A 26,214-nucleotide genomic window follows, 5' to 3' on the forward strand; every position below is an offset into this window, starting at 1 on the left:
TTGCAGATAGGAAAATGTTTTGTGTAATAGGCTAGTCCATTCAAAACACAATGAAATACTGAACAACAAACAGAGTAGGCTTGCAAAGATTCTCATGAGAACCTTCTCTATTATAGCATCTATATAAAATGTTAGCAAACTACAGATAACACTATGTTGACTTGAGCGTTTACCGTGGGAATCGAGAGGAGAGATGACAGACCATTGGAAGATCCTTTACCATTGACTGAAGATGGCTTAACTCCCGTACTTTGAAACATATGTTTTCCAGTAATATATAGTATGGGTTCCTAGCTAGAAAGTTAAGACATTCTATGCACCTTTTTCCGCCATTGTAGGAGCCCCATTTCTTTTCCTTGTTGATCATAGCTACTGCTGTGATCATTTACTTTATCAGATTTAACAGTTGCTACTGCGACTGTTAGGGGAACTCTGCTAAGTTTCCAAAACTGCTCCTCATGTCGAGTTAGATCCTTTACAGCTTTTAACTTGTGACACAAAGAAATCTTGCTCTTTTCCAAATGGAACTCTCTATGGGTTCCTCATAGAATAAGTTAGTTCCTTTAGATTAAGATAGGGACTCTTTCCTTTATGCAGCACACTGTCACTTTTCATGTTTCTCTTGATATTTCTTTAAACAGACTTATCTGACTAACCTGAATAAAAGAAACAAAAACAATGACCAATCTGTTAATAGGGAAATAAAACTTTAAAACTTTGTGAAACCTCTGATCATTGAGGGAAATCTAAAATACTGTAAGTTGATGAAATTTGATTTGTGCTCCATTCTAACATGGAGACAAGGATCTGTCAACAGAGAGATGGAGTGGGAGAGCTCTGTTGTAAGTCAAGGGTTGAAATGTTAATTTCATTTTTTTAAATAATTTTCCGCACTATCAAAGACAACTTTATTGTACAAATTAATTTACAATGCCTAATATACCACTAGGCGACACCTGTTTTGTTTTGTAGTTTGATGGACATTCAGGGGTGGTTTTAAATTTTGGCAGATGGAGTAATTACTGTTGCAGTACTTTACTCCTCTCACCGTATTTAGGGATGTCCCGCTGACCATGCAAATTTCTCTTGTGGTCAGGGCTGTTCTAGGAAATGCATTCTAAGTTTGATGGATGGCTCTGTAAACACAATGGTGCCATGCATCCAACTTACAACTTTTTTATATTGTCAAAAATAAAAACCCATATCAGAATTTTATTTTTGAAATTAAAAAAAACAATGACTCCCTCACCATTGGAGCATTCTCCCATGGTGTGGGGGTCATTTAAAAGTTGTCGCTGCTCCTTACCACACCATGTTCCATGATGGTGATGGTGATGGCCAATGAAAACTGGCAACGTGTACGCACAATCTACGTAGGGCACGAGGACACATGGCCAAATCTGCAATAGCATTTACTCAGTTGGACTTTGTGTGGTGTGTCTAGGCAGTGGCGATGAAGTAGTCTCTGCTGTCTACACAATGAGGGTCCGCCATACTATAAATGAGGCAGGGAGACTTTCAGGTTGGAGGACAGGATATTCTGTCACCATTGTGACAGAGTACCCTTTTTGCCAACATTTAAATCAGACCCTTAGTCACGCAACTGTGGAATTTCAAAACACTTTTACCAATTTCTAATGGACTCTGCCTACCTTTTTTCTTTTCTCTCCTAATAACACATGGGAATGATTCCTACAAAAATGTCCTGAAACACTTCTCTGTAGAACAAAACAAGTATTGACTATGCTAGGAACTAGTAGGTATTTGAATATAATGATTACATCAGGCTACTACACAATGATAATCCTCAAATTGGTTAGGTAAGTCAAACTGGAATTGAGAATTCTAATATATAAAATGGTGCAATGATACAATTGGACAAGATGGGACAAACCATGCAAGAAAATTCAAATAAAGTTGAATGATAAAAATAAGCTGATGATTTTTTGACATGATTAAACAATTGAATTCAGATAAGCAGTGCACCATTGGGCATTTACTTATGCTTAGCTATATCAATCATATTTATGAATATTTAAAGGATGCTCCCAAAAATATTTACAGAACAAACAAGACATTGTGGAGTGAGCATCATTTGGTGTTAAGACTTGTATGTCCAGATTCATTTAAAATGCCAAATACCTCCTGGCACTTGCTCCATGAAGATTTTGATGTATCCATCTTCAGAGACAGATCCCAGATACTGAACTATGTTGCGATGTTTAAGATATTTATGTAAGGCTATTTCTTCATGCAATGGTTGAGAGTACCTGCCAAAAATAAATCACAGTTATTACATGATGGGGCTCATACAGTGTTCTACAAAGTATAGATTTGTATTATTATAGATCTACACTAATATAGATTCCACAATTTCAATTATCAATATATTCTCAATGTCAGAAACTAGTTACTAATTTGTGAGGAGGTACCACAACCAACTTCACATGTCCTCTTTGGTTACATCAAAACAGTTCAGAGAGAATATCTGCTCAAGCTCTTATAGCTATGTCACAAACAGCAGCACTGCCCAGATTTATATGAGTATTAGGTTTAAGAAGTACCAACACTTCTAAAGGATTTAGGACAATACAATCCTTACATTAATTTAGAAAAAACAAAAACTAATGACCAAAAGATACACAGATCATCGAGATAGGCTACGGGAAACCTGATCTATGATTTTTTGAAACTTTAGGGAAAAAAGCAGTAGGAAAAAGTAAAGTAGCAATCAGAAGTCACTAATTGCATTTGACAAAGACAGAGGTGTTATTTAAATCATGCCAAGCATGATGGAACGGAGGTCTTATACACTATGTGGGTTGTTCCGATCAAAGATTCTACCACCTAAGTTAGTCTCTAAAATTGATGTCCAAATCTTCCAGGGGGGCACAGTTCACGGCTGTGGTTGGCTAGGGTCCCTTGAAGTAAAAAACATCATAGTCGAGCTCCCGCTGAAGCCATTTATTTTGGTGCCAAAACATTCAACAAACCTGGATTTCATAGCTGTCGTGAGTGCTTCTCCAAGTGGATAGATATGCAGCCTTCCCCAGACCAAAGACAATGTCACTTATTTGGAAGTCAAAATCCTTTAGCAGGGCAAAGCTGGAAGCCATAACCAGGCAGGGCCCCATGAGGCTGGATACCTTTACCGTGAGGTCCCACTGAATCAGTTTTCAGTCCTGAAAACAAGCTCAGAGTGTGAGAAACCTGGATTTCTTGCAGTCTGTGGTGTGATCTTACAGGGCAAGCCTCAGCATCTTGTCCCAAGCCTCCAGATGTAAAAAAAATGGCATAGTCCCAACTATTTCAATCCAGCCCCTGTTCCACAGGGCACGCTTATAGGATCCAGTTCTCTCTCTTCAGTCATGCCCCCTGCAGGGTCAGGTCCCCAATGGTCAAATTGGCCATTTTGGGATCAGGAGTACTTCAGCTTTTTGTGGGCCAGATGTACGAACTGCCAAAGAGCGCCTTGCAAATTGCGTAGCATTTGCGACTTGCAATTTGCGAGGTGCTATTTGGCATGTGCAACAGTGTGTTTAACAATGTTATGGTTCGCACATTTCGAGGCTCATGAACATTAATGAGACTCTCGCAGTTTGCGAGGCCATTGGGAATGACAGGCCATCCCATGGATGGTGGCCTGCTGGGTTCAGCAGACCACCATGTCTGGGACTGCTTTTAAATAAAGCAGCTTTTTTTTTAATGCAGCCAGTGTTCCTTAAAGGAAAATGGGATGCATTTAAAAAACGAAAAATGTAACGTTTTCGTTTAATTTTCTAAGGGCAGGCAGTGGTCACTGGGACCAGTGCCTGCCCTTAAAAAATAATACTGCATGCATTTGAAAAGGGGAAGGGGTCCTCCGGGGACCCCTTCCCATTTGCGAATGCATTACCACCTACTTGAAGTAGGTGGTAATTTGCGAGTGTTTTGCGACCGCAATTGTGGTCGTAAAAGATTGGTACACAGCTTTGCAGTCGCTATTAGGAAGTGAACGCCCTTCCTAATAGCGAGCCACAAAACAGTATTTTGCGAGTCGCAATTTACTTGCGAGTCGCAAAATACTGTTTGTACATGGGCCCATGAATTTTAGTGTGCGCAAACGGGTCTAAGACCCGTTTGCGCACGCTAAAAAGCGTCGTACATCTGGCCCTCAGTTCAGATTCCACTGGGGCATAAAAAATAGTTTGGGGGAACCTGAGAGTCAAATCTTTTATAAAACACATCACAACCAGTGACTTAAATAAAGATGTACGGTCAGGTAAAGACAGAAAGGCTGAAAAGGCGAATAGATGAACTTTCACCGTGTTGTTCACAAAGCCTTACTGAGCTAAGAAAAAAAACTAGAAAATTTGGCTTATAATGGATTGGTTTTTTGAGCATAACATTAGGCATTAAATTTGTCCCAGTGTAGATCGACATTGGGTTTCTTGTGTTTGTGCCTAGACTTCACGTTGGACTTGCCAGAAGACTATGGGCCTGATTACGATCTTGGCGATGGAATACTCCATCACAAACATGATTGATATCCCGTCCGCTGTAATACAAGTTCCATAGGATATAATAGAATTGGCTAACCGTCTTGCTTGTGATGGAGTATCCCATCCACCAAGAACGTAATCAGGCCCTTAGACTGAGAAGTGTATTTTTTGCAGGAGTGGCATCAAGTCCGGGATTGCAACCAGGTCAACGACTTGGAGCGGGACCTATGCTTAGGGTAAGACCTCCTCCTGTTTTCGGCAGTGTATCGTTTCACCTCCCAGTCATGAATCACTTTGGAGTGTATGAGGACACATTCTCGCTCAACCTAGAGTTGTGCTCTAAGACCAAACATCACAGATATAAATCGTGTGGGGCCCTGACCAACATGTGGCTCCTCTAGTCTCAGCATAAGTTGAATCCTGTCATTTTTGGTGGGAACCTTGTTCTCTAGCACACAGTAAAATGTTTTAGGAGTCATAAGAAGTTCAATGCAGGTGGGAATTCCAGATCTACATCTTAGGACGGGGAAAGAAGAATAATCTGCGTACATAGCTGGCGCTCGTATGTGACTTGACTGTGTCACTTCCAGGACAGTTTAGAATGCGGAGTGACAGAGTCACATGGTGCCACCTACAGGTGTATGAAAGCTTTGCTGAAGGATACTCCTCATCCAGTCTGGTGCCTGGGTATACACTTAAACTCTAAAATAGCCTCTAAAGTTCAAAACTGAAACAAAGGCAACATTTTCAGTCTTTTAAACAGATTTTGCTGTACATTTTACCTACTTTATGTAACATTAGTAAAAGAAACAAACGCAGGTGAAGTGTATGATTGGCTTTCCTCTTGACAGCAGACTCTGGTGTTCAGTACAAAGAATGCTGGATCTAGAGGAATGTAAAAGGCCAACTATTGGTAGATATGCTGCAGTAGAGTTCTGACAAATTAGATCCACATAAATTGGAATTTTTATTAATCTCCATTCAAAGTACATGTGTGTGTTTTTCAACTCACCTGCTGTCTCTCTCTGGGATCTCCTTGATGGCAATACGGACTTGATTGCTCAGATCTCTGCCAGCATAAACTACGCCATATGTTCCTTTGCCCAAAATTACCCTGTCTCCATTCTCATCATAATCATATTCATACTGAAATTTAAACAAAAGCACAAATACTATCTCAATTTAGCAATTTCAACATTTAAAAGTCTTGTTCATTTAGAAATTGATTTCAAATATTGTTTTATTTTAAGAATATAATTGAAAAACATAAAATTTCAATATTGAGAACATGCTGGATCCACGTTCAGTTTCAATTTGATCCAGTGGGCCCCTGAGGTCTTTTAGTCAATCCAGAATAATCTAATCAATTTTACATACCAGAAATAATGTGGATAGCGTTTCTTTGCCTCATTCACAGGAAACTAAACCAAATACATTTTTTTAAAAGCTGCCCCCTTAAAAATGATCAAGGGGTAAATGAAATTCTTCCTCAAATAATTCCTCACCTTTAATGATTCACATCACTGCCCATACAATAACAAATACTGCTAACAAAACCAAAAATCCTAAATTCAGTAATAAAACAAGTTGTCAGCAACTTATGTACATAGGTGGAGACTACTATGCCATGAGTGTTTAGTAGAGGGATGAAATTGTTAGAGTCAGCAATCTAGCATGTATCCAAATCCCCATCAGAACTTCACTTGGAAGATGTGATGCAATAAGGTAAACTGAAGTGCTATGCATCTGTCAAAACAAGTCATTGTTAACTGAGGGGTAAAGAGATTTCATATTCTAATGATCACAAGCGTCCTAATTTGGCTTACAATATAATTACTTTAAGGTTTGCTGCAGCCAGATATATTGGGAAACAGCCTTTACAACGAAGGCTAAACAACCAGGTGCCTTTACAATGTAGGCTTTACAAAGAAAAAGTCTGTACAACAAGTCTTTTTTACAACTAATGTGCCTTTACCACAGAGTCTTTTTACCACAAAAACTGTGATAAATGTAAGTATTTTGCAGGTAAGTAGAAAGTATTTATATATAATTAAATGTATATGTGTAAATACACACACACAACCACATATATATATACATTTTAAAATATTATATATACACACATAAATAGAGTATGTGTGTGTCATATATATATATTACCTACTGGCGGTCGCCAGTTGGTAGTTATAGTTAGGATTGATTTCCATAGGGAAATCGCAACATTCTATTGGGAATAACTTTGGCGCCGGTGGAGGAATCTGCCTGAATTTTTTAGCAACTTTGCTTCGCGGCGCTCCGCTCCTTCTCTGAAAGTTTGGGGGGGATTCGTCAAGCGGGTGCCGAGATAAAAGGGGGGTCCCAAAACGTGTTTTCCCCATGTTAATTTCCATAGGGCGGTCGGTCGCACTTTTAGCTCGAACGGCTGAATGGATTTTCACCAAACTTGGCAAAATTGTAGGGACTGGTAGCCCGATGTGCCTTTGCTATGTCTCAAGATATGTGCTCCAGAGGATTTTGAGTAATTTAGGTTAAAAAAAATGTATATATCTATAACCGCGCCCCGGTACGCGCACTGGGGAGCGCTCCGGGCGCGCCACGCGACTTGCGCACGGAAAGCTGATTGGCTCTCGGGTGTCTGTAAACATTCGAAACAGTCCGCAGCGGCCGCCATCTTGTGTCTCGGTAGGATCGAGACACAAGAGGTGGCAAAAAACAAAGGGGGAAATGACCAAAAGGGGGCAGGGTACACCCCCTCTGACCCCCTAGGTTTGATGTGGGGGCCATAAAAGGGTCCCGCGGGACAAAAAAAAATGTAATTTTTTTTCGATTTTCGCGGGGGGAGCACCCGGTACGCGTACCGGGGAGCGTACCGGGGAGCGTACCATGGGTAAAACCTAGTGAAACAGTAAAATAATAATTTAAAGTGCTTAGAGGTAGGGTAGCTCTGAATAGAGTTGTTGTGTTGTGTGGGTGATTTAAGTACCAACATGTAGGTACCAATGCAGAGTCTTAAATTCAATGTACACCTTTTTTATGTAGATATCTAGCATGTTGTTATAGAAGTTATTGTGGTATATGGAATCCATACCATAGTCTGTCAGGAAAGCAGAAACAGATCCTTTAAGTACTCCCTGAGAAGAACTAGGTAGTCTTCTCTGCTCCCTTATGATGTTTTAAAATTGCACAGTATACTGTAAGTTTCACTTTATACTATAATATAAACATAATTATTTTGATAGTACTTCATGAATTAGATATAAAAATGAATAATGTCTCAAACAATTTTTAATTATTAAATAAAAATGTGTTGGTTAGAATGTTCATAGTTCAATAAAACTTCCAGCATTACATCATCTGGAATCTCCTCAAACATGCATGTTTCTATATCTTGTAAACATTCAATAAATTGTTGATCCAAAGACTGATCCATAACATTTTCATCCAAAAAATCTTCATTTAGAATCTCGTCAGATGTAATCTCGAAGGAAACATTGATATTTTCTTGCTCCCCTTCCATTTTTTTCTGTAAATTGTATAAAAAATAACTATATCAGTAGAGTTAGGGCACTGTTGGGTTTAAGTTCAGACAGGTAGTTCCAATTTTTTAACAGTGAAGTTAACTTTGGGTAGTGTGTGGTAACAGGCAGGAAGTAGAAATATAAAAAAGTGCCTGTGAAGAAGTGTAAGTAAATTCATAATTATAGCAGAGAAGCCTAAGTCAATCAATAAATATAACAGAGGAGCCTATCTCTATCTATAACTATAGCAGAGGGACAGTAAATAATTATCAGAAAACGTTTTTACAAATTAACTTAAAGTGCCCCTTACAAATTATCAACTTACTTTACAGAGAGGTGAAGAAGAAAAAATGCGAAAATCCTTTCAAGATGTACCTCAGGTAGTTGTAGTCAAAATGGCCGTGTTTCCCTCTCATTTTTCATTTATATTCATGTACATAACCAATCAAATGTCAGGAAAAAAAAGTAGAAAATGAAAGTAACATTTTAATTGGTTGTAAATTCTAACACTTCAGATGTGTTTTTGTCATGTAATTTACCTCAGGATATTTAGACAGTGCTACAGCTCAAATGGCTCAATGGAATTCCACCAAATTTGGGAAAATGGTAGGGACTGGTATGTAGTATGGCCTATTCTATATTTGGTGAAAGTGTCTCCAGTGGTTTTTATGTAAATTAACTTTTATTATTTTTTGGAGCGCTTCCCGGTGCGCGCCCCGGTACGCGTACCGGCAGCGCTACGGGAGTCCTCCATTTTGTGTTTCGGTAGATTTGAGTCAGAAAATGGCGAACAAACAACGTGACCCTCTAGGTTTTCTGAGGGGGTCTTAGGAGGCCCATATAGGCCCAAAAAAATAAATATATTTTTAAATTTTCGCGGGGGAGCGCCCGGTACGCGCACCGGGAAGCGTACTTTGGTGAAAAATAGTGAAAAAAATTAGAAAAAGATAATCATTTGGAGTGATCAGAGATAGGGTAGCTCTGAAAAGAGCTTTTGGGTTCTGTGGCTGATTTAGGTACCTACAAGTAGGTACCAATGCACAGTCTTAAATTCAGGAGGAATATTCTATTCCCCTCATCTGAGAAGTGCACACCATCACCTCTGTAGATATCTTGCATGTTGTAACGCAAGTTGTTGTTGTATATTGAACCCATTCCATAGTCTCTCATGTAAGCAGAAACAGATTTATTCACATGTTTCCGTGCTTTCTCAAATTGTGGACAAAATTGGTTGGACCAGTTCCATTTCTGTCTTTGGCATATATTGGAAAATACCAAGGTAGTTTAAGGAAAAAGTGCCATCAATTGTTCAAAGGTGTCCTTAAAAGGATTTCCAGACCTACCCCAGTCAAAGTGCCTAAGTCATTTCCACCACAGTGCAGAATTATGAGGTTAGGGTGTGGCAAATGCAAAAAGGTTTTCACCAATGGTATCAGTTGGTGACATCTCAATCCTCTCTGGCCAATCCATTTAATGTTCACATTTGGTAAATCAAGGTAGTGAAAATTTCTGGTAGCTGCATACCTTTGAGCCCAGTGGATATAGCTATGTCCAATAATCCAGACAGAATACATGGTAGAGGAGGTTCTGGTGCAGCCAGATGAAGTGTAGGAATAAAATGGCAGTTGGAACAGTAGGAGTTTGCAAAAAAAAAACTGTGGCGTTTCAGTGCTCTTGAATCACAAGCAATGATTGGTAGATTGAGATAGTTGAAAACTGAAAGTTAGGGTGCATGGTTGTGTTCTGTGTAAGAAGTAATTTGAATGGTTAAAAAAAAGTCATTTAAAGAAACATTGCACCAGATAAGCTGGTGTATTTGCAGGTCAAACATCCTTGCTGAGGTGATTTGCAACATCGTAGAATAAACTTTTAAACCTGAGAGCTAAGTGAGGAGGGGGTTGCTATGGTAACAGGTAGAAAGGGCTGAGGGGGTGAAGGGTGTTGGTTTGAAAATACAGAGGGAAGAGTTTTGATTGGTTATCATGAGCAATATGTGTGTAGAAACAGAGGTTTTCTGTGCCATTAATGGTTGCAGTGCCTGGAGAACATACCCTTTGCTCTGCTAAAGAAATATTGGTGTGTGTATCTGACACTGTTGTGAATCTCCTAGGGCATTTGTAAAGATGAGTTATGATTAATTTAATATACATAGAGACTTGTATACTCTATGGAGAAGATTTGGAAGCAAATTGTGTTTTTTTAATGTTGCTTTGTGTCATGCTTTGTGATAATGCTTGGTAAAAAGTTTTTACTGCATAGAGGAATTGTATTTTGTAAAATTGTGAGGTTTCAGTAATGACATTGAATGCTTGTACATAGGACCTGTGCTGTGTTTCCTAAATGTGATGTCAAAAACGATTTTGGGGAAAATGAATGGCTTTTACATTTTTGAGTTTAATGTGGCACAGAGGTTTAAAAAGTGACGCATCTACCTACATGCGTCACTTTTTAAATATGGCGCAAAAAGGTACATGTTTGGGCTTTCCTGGGGAGCGTAGGTGGTGAGGCTTGTGTCTAAGAGTGCAGTGGACTAGGCTTCATGAAGCCTATCCCCGACTGCACTCTTAGACACAGGCGTCAATTTGACTCTTTACAATGATGTTACCTGTGTTAACTCAGTGTAGGAAGCATATTGAGTTTGTTTGCATAGAGGAATTGTATTTTGAAAAATAGTGAGGTTTCAGTAATGACATGGAATGCTTGTACATAGGACCTGTGCTGTGTTTCCTAAATGTGATGTCAAAAACGATTTTGGGGAAAATGAATGGCTTTTACATTTTTGAGTATAATGTGGCGCAGAGGTTTAAAAAGTGACGCATCTACCTACATGCCTCACTTTTTAAATATGGTGCAAAAAGGTACATGTTTGGGCTTTCCTGCTGAGCGTAGGTGGTGAGGCTTGTGTCTAAGAGTGCAGTGGACTAGGCTTCATGAAGCCTATCCCCGACTGCACTCTTAGACACAGGCGTCAATTTGACTCTTTACAATGATGTTACCTGTGTTAACTCAGTGTAGGAAGCATATTGAGTTTGTTTGCATAGAGGAATTGTATTTTGAAAAATATGACATGGAATGCTTGTACATAGGATGACATGGAATGCTTGTACATAGGACCTGTGCTGTGTTTCCTAAATGTGATGTCAAAAACGATTTTGGGGAAAATGAATGGCTTTTACATTTTTGAGTATAATGTGGCGCAGAGGTTTAAAAAGTGACGCATCTACCTACATGCGTCATTTTTTAAATATGGCGCAAAAAGGTACATGTTTTATGCCGCCGATGCGTCACAAAAAGTGACGCATCAGCAGTGCAAAACTGACGCAGGGCCTCATAAATGAGTTTCTTTTTTTTTTTGCACACTACTCCAGTTTAGTCCTGTCCACTGCACTCTTGGACACAAGCCTCACCTTTTGTGCTCCCCTGGACAGTCTTCATCTCATCTGCACTCCTGCTTAGGTGTCAGAATCCTATCACATGGGGAAAGCTCCATGTGAAAGCGTTTGCCTCAGTCTTATCCCTGCTGTGAGGCAGATGCTTGTACATAGGACCTGTGCTGTGTTTCCTAAATGTGATGTCAAAAACGATTTTGGGGAAAATGAATGGCTTTTACATTTTTTAGTATAATGTGGCGCAGAGGTTTAAAAAGTGACGCATCTACCTACATGCGTCACTTTTTAAATATGGCGCAAAAAGGTACATGTTTGGGCTTTCCTGGGGAGCGTAGGTGGTGAGGCTTGTGTCTAAGAGTGCAGTGGACTAGGCTTCATGAAGCCTATCCCCGACTGCACTCTTAGACACAGGCGTTAATTTGACTCTTTACAATGATGTTACCTGTGTTAACTCAGTGTAGGAAGCATATTGAGTTTGTTTGCATAGAGGAATTGTATTTTGAAAAATAGTGAGGTTTCAGTAATGACATGGAATGCTTGTACATAGGACCTGTGCTGTGTTTCCTAAATGTGATGTCAAAAACGATTTTGGGGAAAATGAATGGCTTTTACATTTTTGCGTATAATGTGGCGCAGAGGTTTAAAAAGTGACGCATCTATCACATGCGTCACTTTTTAAATATGGCGCAAAAAGGTACATGTTTTATGCCACCGATGCGTCCCAAAAAGTGACGCATCAGCAGTGCAAAACTGACGCAGGGCCTCATAAATGAGTTTTTTTTTTTTGCACACTACTCCAGTTTAGTCCTGTCCACTGCACTCTTGGACACAAGCCTCACCTTTTGTGCTCCCCTGGACCGTCTTCATCTCATCTGCACTCCTGCTTAGGTGTCAGAATCCTATCACATGGGGAAAGCCCCATGTGAAAGCGTTTGCCTCAGTCTTATCCCTGCTGTGAGGCAGGTGCAAGATTTTGACGTAACAGTGTCCTAAAAGTGACGCAGTGAAATCTCATAAATTTCACTGTGTCATTATTACGAGGCTTTTTGCGGAGAAATGACCCCTCTCTGTACATTACACTTGACAGAGGTATAATGTGGCGCAAAAGGTTTAAAAAATGACGCATCTACCTACATGCGTCACTTTTTAAATATGGTGCAACAAGGCACATGTTTTATGCCGCCAATGCGTCACAAAAAGTGACGCATCAGTAGCGCAAAACTGACGCATGGCTTTATAAATGAGGCTCATCTTTTTCTTGCACACTACTCCAGTTTAGTCCTGTCCACTGCACTCTTGGATTTTTGAGAAAGTTTAAATAGTAGGACCTGCACTGTGTTTCTAAAATGTTATTGAAAAATCGATTTTGGGACTAATCAATGAATTCTACATTTTTGATAAAGAATAAATAGTGTGTGCATGATTACATAAAAAAATGTGACCTTTTCACAATTATGTCACCTGTGTTACCTAAGATTAGGAAGTAGATTGTGCAGATGAGGTGAGACATGTGCAGAGGGACAGAGGAGGTGAGGTTTATGATCAAGACTGTAGTGGGAGAGAGGCCTTTCCCGGGAAGCATAGGCGGTGAAGCCTGTGTATAAGAGTGCAGTGGACTAGACTTCATGAAGTCTATCCCGTACTGGACTCTTAGACACAGGTCTCATCTTCTTTGTACCTGTGGACAGAGCTGTCTTCCACTATACTCTTCAATACAGGCCTCACCTTTTGTGCACCCCTGGAGAATCCTCACCTGATCTGTAACCCTGAATAGATTGTTTGCTTTTTGTCATTGCTTTGTTGTTTGGTAATAGTGGTCTATAATGTGCTATTTTTTTTTAACACAGATTGAAATCAAGATTTGAAGAGTAAGCAAAGATGCCCTCAAGGGAAAGGAGAAGAAAACAACATAACCACCAAAAAACAAAAACAGCAACGGAATTACAGTACTCTTCCACAACAAATACTTCAAAAAACAGGAACCAAGCTCCTGGTAAGAGAACTAAGTCTTTTATATGGAACATATGTACTTCAAAAAATATTGTTGGACAGCATGTAGAAAAAGAGAATGAGAGAGTAAATTTGAAAAGGAAGAAGAGAACCTCAAAGAATTCTACAACTGGAGCAGGAGAGAATAATATGTATAGGAATAGAAGGCAGAATCAGTTTAGAGACATTCGTAAATGAATGTTTCGCAATAGGGTGGTTTTAAATTTGTTAAAAAACATTAGGAAAGGTAAACAGAGAGCTGCTTTTTATAAGAAAAAGAAAGTGTAGAGAAGATTGTTGATCAGGCTTTTGAAGTTAAGAAAAAATTATTTATTTTAATAATCAATAGAATTAGGACACTTAACAAGAGAATTGATGTTTTCAAATCAAACAGTAGATGGAAAAGAGTAATTAATCAGACTCATTTTTGTAAAGTTTTTTCTGGAGAATGGATGCACAGTTCAAGTTGTGAGCCATTTTTTAATGGGGAGAGTTACTTCCAGGAGAATGATTTAGTGCATGCAGTTAACACCAGTGGTCGAGCGTATGAAGTGAAAGACGGTTGTCCGATTGAAAAAGAGAAACTTGTGCCTAGAGAACCAGAAGAGGTGTTAACTGATGAAGTTTTAGGGAGACGAACTAAGGGTCCAGTGTACACTTGGAAGTGTAGTCGTATTTGTAGTGTGCGACAGGAATCAATTGATTTGTTTTGTAATTTCTTACGTACATATAGTAAGTAAAGTCTAAAGCAGAAAGTGAAGTTGTTGCAAGACTTAGATCCTTGCAGAGTGAGAGAAAACACAGGTTTGCAAGGCCATTCACTGGCTTGTCTTTCTAGAAAAGTCTGTCAGAGTGTTTTTCATCATTTTAGGATGTTAGCAGTGCATCATACCAAAATGAGGAAATTAGTGAGAATGTTGTATTATGCAAAAAGTCCAGCACTTAAGCTTAAACAATTAAACAGTGCTCTTTTGCACGGAACTGAATTAGATGTGAAGAAGATTTGTGAAGAAATTGAGATTTGTTATTTTGGTGAAAAAGAGGACAGTGTAGAAATTGACACAGCAATTCAAGGTAATGTGGAAGACAATGTACAGATTTCAAGTACAGAAAAGTTTAAGCAGGAAATTACCAGGTTTAAGGTGAAATCAAGTGAAAGGCCGAATTTTACTTGTGTGTGTTGTCGATGAAGTCATTATAAGCTTCAAACTAGATTAGTTGATTTATACGTAAAAAGTGAAAAGATGAATAATTATGAGTGGAAGGATTTTGCAACTTATTTGTGGGTGGGGAATTGTTTTGATTTGAGTTCTGATCAGCGTATTTGTAAATATTGTTATGATAAATTAAATCAAAACAGAATGCCTGCTAGAGTTGTTCATAATAATCTGGAGTTGGTAGACAACTGTGAATTGATGGATTTAAATACATATGAGTCTATTTTGATTCAATGTGTCCACCCTTTTCAGGCAATTGTTCGCATGGAGCCTAAGATAGGGATATTGCCTCCTACAGATTTGCAGAGAGGATTAAAGGGAAGAGTTGTTTATTTGCCTCTTGATTTAAAAAAAAATATTGATACAATTGGTATAGAAAAAGTAGAAGAGGAACCTTTAGTTATTCTAGTTAAAGGGGTTCCGACAAAGAGTAAGAAAATCTGGCAAGATTTAGTGGATGTTAGGAAAGTCAAAAAGGCAACGTTGTATTTAGTCAAAAACAATGAGTATTACAAAGATGTATGTGTTGCAGCAGAGGAAACAGCTGCAGATGAAGACAGTGATTGTTCAGGCGGCCAAATTGAAAAAGTTGATGTGTCTAGAAGTGAAGAAATATATGAACATTATACTATTCATCCTTTGCATTCCAAAGAAGTAATGGGGAATGCAATTGAATTGTTTCAAATGAAAGCAGCAAAAGGAAGTCCCATTAGTGTATGGGAAGAAAGTTTGGAAGCTCGTTGTTTTCCACAGCTATTTCCAACAGGTCGAGGTGGACGATATGACGATCGTCCACTTCAAATTCCTGCATCTGAATATCGAACTGTAAGATTATATGCTGAAGATCCAAGGTTTCGTCAATGCATTCCCTATTTGTTTCATCTACTGTATGAAAGTGACTTGTCTGGGCTTTCTTATGCAGTAAACCATATACTGAAAAGTGGAGCACATCTGCAAAATGTTTCGGCGAGGGACTTTATGGAGAAAGTGAATCTGCAAGATAATATATTGGAATCTCATCTAATCAATCTCATGGCATGTCAGCGTGGTACAAATGAGTATTGGTACCGTCGTCATGGGGAATTGAAATGTATGCTAAGAAACTTAGGAACTCCTACATGGTTCCTCACTCTTAGCTGTGCCGAGTATGCATGGGATGACTTACTTCAATTTCTACGAGAGGCAAATGCAAATATACAAAATATAGAATTCAAAACACCTGGAGAACTGTGTTCTTTGGATCCAGTGAATGTATGCAGATATTTCAATCATAGATTTGAAGCTATGATGTCTTTTATTACCAACAAAAAAAATCCTCCCCTTGGAGTGGTTTTGGATTTCTTTTGGAGAAAGGAGTATCAAGCGAGAGGTGCTCCTCACATACATATGTTGTTGTGGATTAAAGATGCACCCAAATTTGGAACAGATTCGGATGAAACAGTGATGAGTTTCATTGAATAGTATTCAATATGTGCTGTTCCGAAAACTACAGAGGAAAACAGTTTAAGGCAACAAGTTTTTCGCTTTCAATCCCATCGTTGTGGAAAGTACTGTCGTCGAAAATTCAGAAACAAGAACAAGTTCTACACAAAATGTCGTTTCGGCTTTCCACGACCAGTGATTTCTAAAGGAAGAGTAAATAATTTGATGTCTTCTCTGCGACATACTGTGACGAGGAAATCACCAAAAAATACATACAATTTAAAAAGAAACGAAGAGTCCAAGTACATCAACGACTACAACCCAGTGATTTTGTCCATGTGGAATGCTAACATGGATATTCAGTTCGTTGCTGACAACTCTATTGCTGTGGCTCGATATGTGACGTCTTACATCACAAAAAAAGAAAAGACAGAACAGAAGGAAATGTGGGAGGACATTTCACATGAAAAGAGTCTAAGCAAGAAATTATACAGCTACAGTCTGAAGATGTTGTCGCATCGAGAAATTGGAGCATATGAATGTTCTGATCGATTGTCGTCAGCAATTCTCTATGCCAAATCTAGAACCATCATTTGGGTGAGTCTAGGTCTTGCTGCAACACGAAATCGAGTTTTGAAATCTGTACAAGAGATAGAGTATTTGGCAGAGAAAGAACCAGAAAGTACAGATATTTTGAAGACAAACATGTTGGATACATACTATCCAAATAGAAGTCCTCATCTTGAGAACGCTTGTCTCTATGAAGTTCTGCAAAGATATATTTATAAGAGGAACATCAGAGAAGATATCAATAATGGAATATATGCTGTCATTGGATGTGAAGGATGTCTAGTGAAACAGAAAAAAGGTCATTTGATTAATCATCGAAAATTGAGTTGTGATAATCCAGATAAAAGAGAATTTTATTATTTGGCTCTTTTGCAACTCTTTAAACCATGGCGTGAAGAAGAGGATCTACTTTGAGATTTTCTCTGTTATGAAGACTCTTTTAATGCAACGAAGGATACCATAGAATGTCCTGTTTTTCCAAATTATCTGCAAATGTTGAATGAAGAAATAGAGCAAGAAGCAACAATTGCTGCAGCGATTGCGAGAGACAGTTCTCAAGGCAGTCAGAGTTCTGCTTCATTGAGTCAGGATCCACTAGGAGGACAAATTATCCAAAATGAAGCTGCCACTGCCATGGATGAGGTGGAAAGAGCTATGGAGCAAGCTCAAGAGGATGTAATTAATTTAGAAGATTTGGTGAAAAAATTAAACCTTGAGCAGAAACAGATATATGACGAAGTCACAGAACAGGTTGAACATGGATTGAGTCATGAGAAGAAAGAGTGCTCATGTACATCATTTAAGCCTGTCCGACTGTATGTGAGTGGGGAAGCGGGAACTGGAAAAAGTTTTCTGATTAAAGCAATTGCATCTTATCTGCAGAAAAGGACTGAATCACCGCTGTCTTGTGTTGTTACCGCTCCAACTGGGCTGGCAGCACATAATATTAAAGGGATTACTTTACATCGTTTACTGATGCTGCCAGTGGAGCATGATAACAAATTGCAATATCACAAGCTATCTGGAGATGCGTGTTCCGAAGTTTTGAGAGTCCTGAAGAAAATGAAACTTCTTATCATTGATGAAGTAAGCATGGTGTCAAATATAATGCTTGCTTTTGTGCATTTGAGAATGCAAGAAATTCTTAGAACAGACTATGATGTTTTATTTGGAGGAAAACATATTATTGTTTTTGGAGATCTTCTGCAGTTGACTCCAGTGAAAGGACAACCTGTGTTCAAAATGCTCACGCATGAAGATACCAGGAAGTGCCTAGGAAGCATTGGAAACGTTAATATATGGTTAAACTTCAAATATGCAGAACTGCTTCAAAATATGCGGCAGGCAAAGGATGAAGATTATAAAAATATTTTACAAGATGTAAGAGTCGGAAAAATAAGTCAGCAAGGGAAAGAAGCTTTACATGGACGGTTAATTTCAAATTTGTACCCAAATGAAAACATTCTTCCAGAGAATATTTTTAAGAAAATTAACGAGAAGAAATCTGGCATATGTTTGATGCCAACTCTGAAAGAATGTTCCATGTTCAACAACTAAATGTTAAATTTAGAAAATGAAGAGATTGTGAAACTGGAAGCTACAGATAAAATAGAGCATATGGGAGCAATAATTGTTTTGTCTGAAAATTTGAAATCAAAATTGGATTCATTAGAGAAGACTATATCTAAAACTACTGGTTTTGAAAAGACTCTGAATGTGTGTTTGAATTGTCGTATCATTTTGACAAGGAATTTAAATGTTGAAAGAGGTCTGGTAAATGGAGCAATGAGTCATGTTGTTGGTTTTGTGAATTACAAAAATAGAGATGAAATTGAAATTTTAAAAATTGAATTTGATGGCATTGATGAAATAGAACAAATTTGTCATTGTTCAGCTAGATTTTTGCTCGTGAAAGACTTATATGTCCGCCGAAAACAGTTTCCTATTTGTTTGGCATATGCAGTGACAATTCATAAATCTCAAGGTTTAAGTGTAGATAGTGCTTTGGTGAACATTGTAAGTTCTGTGTTTAAAGAGGGTATGGCATATGTGGCATTATCACGAGTCAGAACTTTATCAGGATTGTACTTGATTGAGTGTGATGAAACAAAGATTTGTGCTGATCTAGATTGTGTTAAAGAATACAATAGGTTAAGAAGAGAGTATGCTCCACATTTGCCTCAATATCCTCTGTTTGAAAAACGTGTGGTAGGCCGAAAAAGAAGAAATGAGATTAATTGCAGTGAGGTATTAGCAAAAAGGCAAAAAGTAGATAAAAGTGTAATTGTAAAGAGAAAGAAAAAGGATTCTGTTGAAGATGTTGTTGGATTTCAGTTTGAAAACAGTTCTGGTGTCAACTGCTATGCTAATGTAGTAGTTAATGTTGTTTTTTTTCTTTAAAATTTACAAAAACAGATTGTCGAAAATCGGGAACAAACATTGTGCTGTTTATTGAATTCTGTGTTAGAGAAATGTAGTAGTGATAGAGCAAAAATAGAAAGTGTTTCAGAAATTAGAAATCTTCTAGACATATGTTCAGGTCAAAATCAATTTTCACAGATAATTCAGCAGGATTGTCAGGAATTTCTAATGTATATGTTTGATGTATTGGAAGATGAAGGAGTAGATATAAAAAATCTTTTTAACCTTTCTTATCAATGGCAACATGACTTTGATAACTGTGCTTCATCAAGTACTACTAGAATAGACTCTGAAAGATTTATATATTTGACTTTACCAGACTGCAAATCAGTGCCTTTTAATAATCTAGTTAAAGCAGCGGATCACAATATGGTGTGTACCCAACGTAAGTCTATAATGCTGTCCACATTATTTCTACAAAGTTATGGTCACTATGTAATTTTAATGTTCCAACGATGTAGACCTGATGGAACTAAATTGACAACTTCTATTAAAAATGTTGTGGCTTCTCAGTTATCGATATCAGGAAGAACCTTTGCAACTGTAGCTATTATTTTTCATGACGGTCCTTCTACAACATCAGGGCATTACGCATGCTATTTAAAAACTTCTAAAGGTTGGACCCAATGTAACAACACTCATTTGACTTTCAAACAACGTTTGCCTTTTGGCTTTATGAATTTATACCTAGTGTTTTTACAGCCAAAATGTAGGTAAAAGTTATTGGCCTATGAAGACGGGAGCAGTTAATAAAGGTTATTTTGCTGTTTAAAAATATATTCTGAGTAAAAGTGATCAAGGCAATATAAAAAATTGATGAACATGACTGAGTCAGAGATGGTTTTACAAATAATTAAATATTGTGAAAATGTTGTAGAGCCTTTCTTTCAGAACGTTGGGAAAAAGGTCATTTCAGAGTGCCTTAGAATTAATTTGAAAATATACTCATACATCTGACACTATTTGGCCAAATGGAAAGGTGCAGGAATGAGTAAAGAGTCATGACTGAAAAAAAGGAGTATATGAAAATATTGAAAATATTTCAGATGTTTTTGGAGCTTTTCTTGTAGAAAGTCGATGAAATGGATTTTTAAGTGAACAGCAAAGTACTTTGCAATGAGAAAAGGACCTCCATTATACAGTATTTGGCCTCAAGGAAAAGTAAGTCAATCAAAGATTATCGTACATTTGTCATTTGTCAGTATCTAAGGTTTTTTTAAAAACACAATCTTTTAGATTGTAGTTTTTTTTCCCGCTGTCATATGATGAGTAATTTGAACTCACTGTTTTAAGTGAAATTCAATATATTCTGAGAACAGCAAAAATAAACTATGTAACATGTTGTACAAGTTATTTTATACTTTGGATTGTGTAAATTAAATTGTATTCCCATTCTCTGACACTCACTTTCCTTTTTGCCATCCTCTTTCAGCTCTTTTTACTCACTTATAATGTCTTTCTCTGATTCTCTGTAACCCCCGTTCCTTTACTCCACTTCTTTGACAACCCCTCATTCTCATTTCAAATGTGTGCATCCCCTCTCTCCCTTGCATAACTTTTCAGCTTTCAGTCTCTCTGCTTTACTTCCCTTTTCCGTATTTTCCTCCTTTGCTCTTTTAGTAATTCCTGTTTACTCACTCAGCAGTATTATTGCACTCTATCACTATAAATCACCCACTCTCCCTCGCTTATCTTTATTTGGTCCTTACTTTTGACCTCTTCTCTCTATTTTTCGTTCACTACTTCTATGTCCTCAGTGCCTCACTCTCCTTGTGTTATGTTCAGTTGTGTTTATCTACCTTCTATCACTTCTTTTACAATAACTTCACTGCTCCTCTCTCATCGTTTTTCATCCCATTTCTTTTACTCTGGTTCCATTACAATACCTCATTTCCTTTCTTTCAATGTCCTTCTCTTTACTTTCATCACCAAATTATTTTCTTTCAGTACCACTGTTTTAGTCATCTTCTCCTCTCTTTCCTTTTTATGCTCTCTTACTCATTTCCTTTTCTCACTCATTGTACTCTACCTCACTCAGTTTTTCTCTAGTGTGTCTGCCTACTAACTTCCTCAGTCCATTTCCCTCAATCGTTGTATATTATCCTCTCTCCCTTCATCCTTTCACTCTATGACTGTTCTTCACTTACTCTCAGTTATCTTCTATCCTCATTCTTCTAAATGCATCCTTAATTAGACTGTTGTTTCCTGATTTAGTTTTGCTAACTCACATTGTTTTAGTATCTTTCTTACCTTCAGTTCATTTCTCTGTTCTTCTCTCTCTCTTTGTCAGTGAATCTATATGCCTTACTCTTTGTAATTTGCTCTCCTTCTATTTCTTTTTCTCTCTTTTTGTCCTTCTACCTTACTTTATTTCCCTTTCTGTGTCCTTCACTCTTACTTTATTTCTAAATAGTGTTATGATTTTTAACCTCTTCATTTGTATCTTTTAATTTAAAATACATATTTAATTAATTATAACTTATTTTTTCTTCTGTCTTTCACAGATACAAACTGTAGTAAAAAAAAATTAATTAAAGTTACATTTATTATATGGTAAGTATGACTAAAAAAATGTAGTTTGTCATCACCCTTTGCTTTAAGCTCACTAACATTTTCTCAATCAACCTCACTCCTGTGTCTTTACTCCGCTTCCCTTACTTATTTTTATTCTACATGTTTACTCCCCTTTCCCTATTTTCCCTCTCATATTCAACTTCTTTCAATCCCTATTCTTTACTTCACTTACCCTCTGTTCCCTTCCTTTGCTTCTTCACTCATTCTTTTTTTCTTAATTATTTACCTTACTCCTACACATACACGTCATCCCCCTCCCAACACATACACACACCTCTAACATACACCCCACACACACACATCACACACACACCTCATACACACAAAAAATCCTCCCACACACACACCTCAAACACACACACACATTCCATACACACACATACATCAAACACATATACACCCCACACTCATACACTCCTCACACATATTTCACACACCCTCACCTCCACCCACACCGAAACACCCCACACAGCCACACCCACAGACACACCTTACACACCCACACCCCGACCTACACCCACTGACTCCCTATAAGTCACACACACTGCATTACTTATCTTTCTTTGTTGTTTCACTCAAGCCCATTCAGGTACTGTTTCCTTTACTCTCTTTGTCCTGTCTCTTTCTCACTCCCCATGTCTTATCCTAATTCAATTTTTCCCCCTCTTTCACCCCTCTTTACTTATACTACCTGGTCTTTTCTCACTTTCCCTCATCGTTCTTCATTTATCCCGGTTCCGCCACTACCCTTCATTCCCCATTTTTTACTGTCCTTTCTTTTTCTTTTAACAGCCAGTCACATTCTCCCACTATCTCTACTTTAGTGTTCTTCCTCTCTCTTCCTTTCTTTTGCTCCTTTAGTCATTTTACTTTTCTCACTTTCATCCAATTACACCTTCTCTATTTTTTACTATGTAATAAACAATCCCTCTGTGTTCATCCTGTAGCTCTTTTTCTCTTAACATAACTCTCTTTGTGTTCTTCTCTCATGCTAACTGCTTCATAAAAAAAAAAATCATTTTTTTGGGGGGCGCGCCCGGTATGCGTACCCTAAGGACAAAAAATGGACTGAGATCCTTTAAAAATATAGGTTTCATTTTATATATGAAAGGTAGTTCTAAAAAGAACTGTTTTTTTTCTTCTTTTTGTTGTTATATATTTTTTTTATTGTTTTTTGAACATTTTGTACTTTTTTTGGCTTTTCAAAACAGTTTTATATTTTTTTGTATTTTTTATGGGAAGAAACAAAGAGAAAGGGAAAAATGGCTCAACTGGAGCAAAAAACAAAAGAACGGAAAAATTACTTCTTTTTTTGGGGCAATCGTGATTGTCACCAGCAATGATGATGAGCTTTACACTCTTTTCCCCATAGGCCATAAGCTTTCCACATCCAGTACAAGTGACTTTAAAATCACCAAATCGCTCCGGGGCGCGCCAGCGGGTGCGTAGTGTAAGCGCGTCAGGACATTTCGCGATCGCGTGCTTTCGGTTGCGATTACGCTGTGCGTCATATGACGCATCACGCATGTACGCGATACGTCACAATGTTGTTTTCGTTCACGGCAATAGCGCTCCCGGGACGCTCCCCGGTCCGCGCCTCGGGGCGCGCCGTATTATTGCACTTACCCGTGCGTTCACCGGTACGCGCCCCGGGAGCGCCCCCAGGTTAAAAATAAAAAAATTAAAAATAAAAAATTACATATTTATACAATATAAAATTCGTTTTAAAATTTTTCACTTTCTATACCTATAAAGATTTGCTACTAAAAAAACATTGAAATTCACTGAAAAAACCATAGGTTTCACACCAGTTGTAGTTAGGAATTAGCATTTAAAAAACCTTTTAAATTCACTGAAAAAACCATAGGTTTTACACCAGTTATAGTTAGCTGGAAATTTTACTCGCATAAAACCATTGAAGTTCCCACGTTATAGTTAGTTGGACTCACTATAACTTGCGCGTGCAATGCACTGCTGATGACGTCACATATTACATCACTCATGACATGGTCAGTGACATCACTCATGACATCACTGATGACACCATCCTTGTGACAGAGTGACAGACCTCCTTTCACTGTAATGTAACCCTTGAAACACATATTCAATATTAGAAACTAAAATTTTCAAAAAAATGGAGATACCCATACCAGTTACAACAACCAATTCAATAATTCCACCATCTATATACACATCCACTCATTTACCAACAGTTCTATATAGTCACTCATACATATACTCACTCATCATATGTAGTGATACACCTATACATCCTGTTACACACCGACAGTCATCCAAAAGATACTCTCACACATACTTACACATGCTAATAAACTATTGAACATCCATTTATTTGCATATACAGCTATACACACACTACCACTTTACTTCTAAGGAAACTTACACATACTTACTCTCTTAAACAATCACTTATAGAAACACATACTAATTTAAACAGGAACTCTTACAATCCCTCACTCTCGCATATACTCACTTATATACATCAATATTCACATATACTAGATGAAAACATATGCAGTTACTGATAAAGACACTAGTGAGACAGTTATTCACTCACTAACACACACACATACACACTCATCCACCCATACAGTCCTGCACATATGCTGTCTTCAAAATACATACAGAGAGTCAGTCACTCATGCATCTATGTTCTAAGTAATACCCCCACCAAACATATAGACACTCATATTGATATTAAAAAAAACATCTAATAACCCATATACATACACATGTAGTTACTCACCAACCCATGCAGCTACTTATACACAAAGTGAAACACTAATCCATATATTTAAATATTTAAACATTACTCACTAATATATGTATACACTAAGATACACTTAATAAGCCAGTGAACCAATCTTTTTTTTTTTTTTAAACATCCATGTAAACCCTTATTTAAACATTTATTCTTCCATCAACTTTTACATATACATATATAACACATATTTATTTCTCGGATAGACACACATTCACTGGATGGTATCATCAGTGATGTCATGAGTGATGTCACTGACTATGTCATGAGTGATGTAATATGTGACGTCATCAGCAGTGCATTGCACGCGCAAGTTATAGTGAGTCCAACTAACTATAACGTGGGAATTTCAATGGTTTTATGCGAGTAAAATTTCCAGCTAACTATAACTGGTGTAAAACCTATGGTTTTTTCAGTGAATTTAATAGGTTTTTTAAATGCTAATTCCTAACTATAACTGATGTGAAACCTATGGTTTTTTCAGTGAATATATATATATATCTAAATAGTAAGTCTCCAAATGGATTGAATAACACGGAAGACATGCACACATTTCTATAAAATTAGGAAGTACATAGTAAAATACGGTAATAGTGTAAATTATAGTTTTTTATGCTGATGCAGAAGCCAATCTCTCAATCCTAAGAAATTTTAAATACACTTAAATTTTATCCATTGTTTTATATAATCACAGAGCACTTTTTGGATTAATACATACAACGTATATGGTCTCTGGGCCCGGATTCAGAATCATATAAGGTTATAGGATATTGAGTATGCCATATTAATTTAATGTTGTTGAAGATAATCATCGACAGGCAATTCTTTGCACATATAAGAGGATGTTCCTCTAGATACTGTATTTGCGTAATTTTGCACATTTCTTTGGTTTTAAAGCATTTTATGCTGATATTCTTTAATAATTTTGGTATTTTAGAATTTTTTATAAACCAAAGCGCAGATGTTGCACAACAGTATATGAATTGTTTGAAGCTGCTATATTTAATACTCTAAAATGAATTGAATTTTAGATGGTTTTAAATTATTATGAAATTTGCATTTGTTCATATTTATTAATTATTTAATATTTATGGCATATATTTTGCACATTCATATGATATGGCCTGTCGTAACAATAACTGTCAACTGTCAATGTCATTAACAACAGTGGAAAATTGTAAAGCATACGAAAAAGAGAGATGTATTACCCACTATAGTATTTTTTCACTTTTCATTACCACGTGGTACAAATGGTTGTAAAAAATAAGTATTTAATGTGGAGGTTACTGCATAGTCGCTATGTGATCAAGGTTACCTGATAACCGAAACGCGTCATGCTAGAGAAAGAACGTGAGAGGAGAGAATAAAACTTCCTGAAATATTTACTTGCTGCGTGGTGGTCCGTTATTCTGTGGCAAAAGCACGCTGGATGCAGAATCTACAAATATATATATATATATATATATATATATATATATACAGATGTACACACCACACACACACACACAGGCGCTGATAATGTCCAGATTAAACTATGTTAATTTCTTGTATCTCGGCCTTCCTGAATATCTTTTGAGCCGACTACTAGTGATCCAGAAATCAGCAGCCAGAGCCATTTTCCTGACAGGTTCTAGAACCCATACCACCACGGTCCTGTCTTCTCTTCATTGGCTTCCGGTACGGAAGATAATTCAGTTTAAACCCCTGGTTCTGGTTTTTAAAGCCTTCCATAAGATCGGAGCCCCTTATCTTAGGGACAGATTTCAGCCTTATCTCCCTCAGCGCACCCTGAGATCTTTATCTCAACTTTTGATCACTACTCCTAGGGTGCTGCGGGCCCAGATAGGGGGT

General features: G+C 37.5%; 1 protein-coding gene across 2 annotated transcripts in view; it reads right to left on the bottom strand.

Annotated features, from left to right (window-relative positions):
• The window catches only part of MAP3K15 (mitogen-activated protein kinase kinase kinase 15), a 1,227,172-nt gene that overhangs the window by 303,313 nt on the left and 897,645 nt on the right, over positions 1-26,214 (bottom strand). For both annotated transcript variants that reach the window (XM_078657886.1, XM_078657885.1), the window contains exons 15-16: positions 5,494-5,627; positions 2,143-2,270 (exon numbers count right to left, since the gene is read on the bottom strand). In XM_078657886.1, coding sequence (XP_078514012.1) covers positions 2,143-2,270; positions 5,494-5,627 — 262 coding nt within the window. The remainder of the gene's footprint in view (positions 1-2,142; positions 2,271-5,493; positions 5,628-26,214) is intronic.

Source organism: Lissotriton helveticus, chromosome 8 (assembly GCF_964261635.1).
Source record: "Lissotriton helveticus chromosome 8, aLisHel1.1, whole genome shotgun sequence".
Lineage (NCBI taxonomy): Eukaryota > Metazoa > Chordata > Amphibia > Caudata > Salamandridae > Lissotriton > Lissotriton helveticus.